We start from the raw sequence: 2,489 nt of genomic DNA, 5'->3' as shown, positions 1-2,489 counted from the left end.
TTTATACAGAGTGTCCCAAACTTATTTGGCATTACTTCACCAGCAAATTGTACGGTGAAGAAAAAATTAATTCTTTATGACAACCTGGAGCCTCAAACGCCTTGCTATTGAAATACTGGACAATTTTGCGGTTGAGTGAGATTTGAGAATTGGGAATTTTGGGAATAATTGCAGTTTATGGTGAAAAATGTTTGATTATATGATTTTTGAATATTGATTTGAAGGTTCGATCAAAACCCATTAAATTAAAATGTCCAATACTAACCATTTCTATGTTATAATGAATAGAGATTGGGACTGACGTTTTCATAAAAAATATCTGCAATATAAGCACTGATGACTTTCAATTTAAAATTTTCAAATCTCCAGTTGACTTTCAGTATTTAAAAACATTTTATGTTCACTAGGTAAGCTTTATAGGGTTTTTGTGGGTAGTATTACATAGCAATACCTTATACATTATTGTTCTTGGTTATACTGGCATTAGTTTTGTCCAAATCGGCACCCGCATCAAATATTGAGGTATATATTACGTATACAGGTTTCAAGGGAAAGCTTTTATTAGTTACTTCCAATGGCAACTTTACAGTCTCTTTGCATCGTGGCCGAAAGAGGCTTTCAAATTTGTCTGATAAAATAGCATTAATCCGGCCCTGCTACTATTTACTGCTAAATTGCCATTTTAAAGAACCAACTTAAATTTTATAAATGATATCACGTATTAAATAACACAGAAAAAATGATTGGAATTATGTATGACCTAGAATCAGCCTTATGAATGTTAATATTAGCATTACATCTCGTATCATGTTTGAATATATTTGGAAAACATTCAACTATGGTGCTTAGTGGCGACATAAATCGTATTGGCTTCAAATAATTCATTTAATCTAAGAAAATGAAAAATGATTAATAAATAATCTTTACCATTAGGAAACAGATTATGCTTATTTTTCCATTTGTAGAAAACAATGCATCTGTTTAAATTGTGCGATTTTACATTTAGTCACGTCGCATAATCCAAACATTATTCATGAAATAAATACATGTGTTCGTTTCGACGTTTTTGCTAATCCGCGTRAATTACCAATGCCGTATTGAACTTAATATTTCAAACATTAATTAATTAATGGAGTAAAGTACTATCGATGAAGAAAAAGAAGCTTTGAGTTTGTTKATTTGAATAMATTTTAGAGTGAGTTGAATAAAACAAACTGTATTATCGCCAGTAACATATTTGAACMCCAAATACATTCAAACTCGTTTATATTTCACTAGAAAGCTTCTTCTTACCTGCAAAAATAACAAAAAATATTGTAAAACTTTGGTAGTATTTCAACTGAAATCAATAACCTAGTAAAACTACTTACCACTAAGGAACATTATATTTTTTGGCTTTCGCATATTGTTTCCCTACGGCTTGGAGTTTTATTGCCTGCTGACTTCGGCGTCTCCATTACCGAACACCGCCAAATTGGTATCTGCTTGGTGGCCGTTTTGATTTACCTCTGCAGGCTGAGGAGCATCTATTATAAGGCCGCCGCCTTCTTCGTCACTACTATACGAATCACCTTCATCATCTGAACTTGAAAGCATCCCTGTAAAATGAATACAAAATAATATCACGTTTAACTTAATTCAAATAAAAATGACCGAAATGCAATGAGTCCAAAGCGACGGGACAAGTTTGGCTCGGTTATAAATAAAAATAAATTTGATGTGTGATTGAACGTTAATGCAATTTGTTGAAGCATTAAAATGCATAATTTTTCAAAATTTTTTCCACTGTTTTTTTGAGTGATAAAAATATTTAAAAACTTTTTACGCGACTTCTGTCCATTACGATTATACGTGATATATATTTTTTATTTTTCATCATTGTTGACTGTACTGTACGTACTATATGTTGTAGTATTTTGTTTTGCTTTTTTTATTCGCTTTGTCCATAAAATTTGTAAATTTTTTCATGGAAATAAACCATATTTTGATTTGAGTTGATTCATGTTACTAGCAGATTTTAAAAGCACTTTTGGCTCTTTTCTTTACAAGGTTAACTATATAGGAAGTAGACATAAAATTATTACAGCTTAAAGAGAATAGAGAAGTTTTTCCTTCTTGAAAGTATCTAGATTTTAGTTATTCTTTTGTGAATAGATTAAACTATATATGAAAAGTGTGACCATATGCACCGCAAAATCAGCATATATGTAAGAAAGTATAAGGTAAAAGTTAGGATTTCGCGAACATTGCTTGAAACTGGTGATATTTTCGGGCTTTTAAGTCGTGAAAAAGAATACTTTCATGTTGAACATGATGTTTCGCATCCTCAGAGCCGTTTCGCTTGAAAACTTTTTTATTCGACATTTCAAGTACGCAATCTCCTAGATATATGATATGATATATGATTATTCAAATATTCCTATTCAAATTTATTCAAAAACTTATTAAAATCATAAATATTTACTGTGATAATCAAAAGCTTCAATAAT

The 2,489-nt window shown here is 30.6% G+C and overlaps 1 protein-coding gene across 2 annotated transcripts in view; it reads right to left on the bottom strand.

Annotated features, from left to right (window-relative positions):
* Nucleotides 1-392: 392 nt before the first annotated feature.
* Nucleotides 393-2,489, bottom strand: part of LOC109544387 (homeobox protein Meis3) — a 67,238-nt gene continuing 65,141 nt past the window's right edge. The window contains exons 9-10 of one of the 2 annotated variants that reach the window (XR_007281534.1): nt 1,371-1,598; nt 393-1,293 (exon numbers count right to left, since the gene is read on the bottom strand). Coding sequence is in view for 1 of the 2 variants with exons in the window: in XM_048666615.1 (XP_048522572.1) it covers nt 1,429-1,598 (170 nt within the window). In the remaining variant the exon portion in view is untranslated. Of the gene's footprint in view, nt 1,599-2,489 lie in introns of both variants that reach the window. The other variant, XM_048666615.1, reaches the window with a different exon arrangement.

Source organism: Dendroctonus ponderosae, unplaced genomic scaffold, assembly GCF_020466585.1.
Source record: "Dendroctonus ponderosae isolate FM_Combo_2020 unplaced genomic scaffold, Dpon_F_20191213v2 Dpon_F_20191213_5, whole genome shotgun sequence".
Taxonomy (NCBI): Eukaryota; Metazoa; Arthropoda; class Insecta; order Coleoptera; family Curculionidae; genus Dendroctonus; species Dendroctonus ponderosae.
This window is presented reverse-complemented; position numbering and strand designations above follow the sequence as displayed.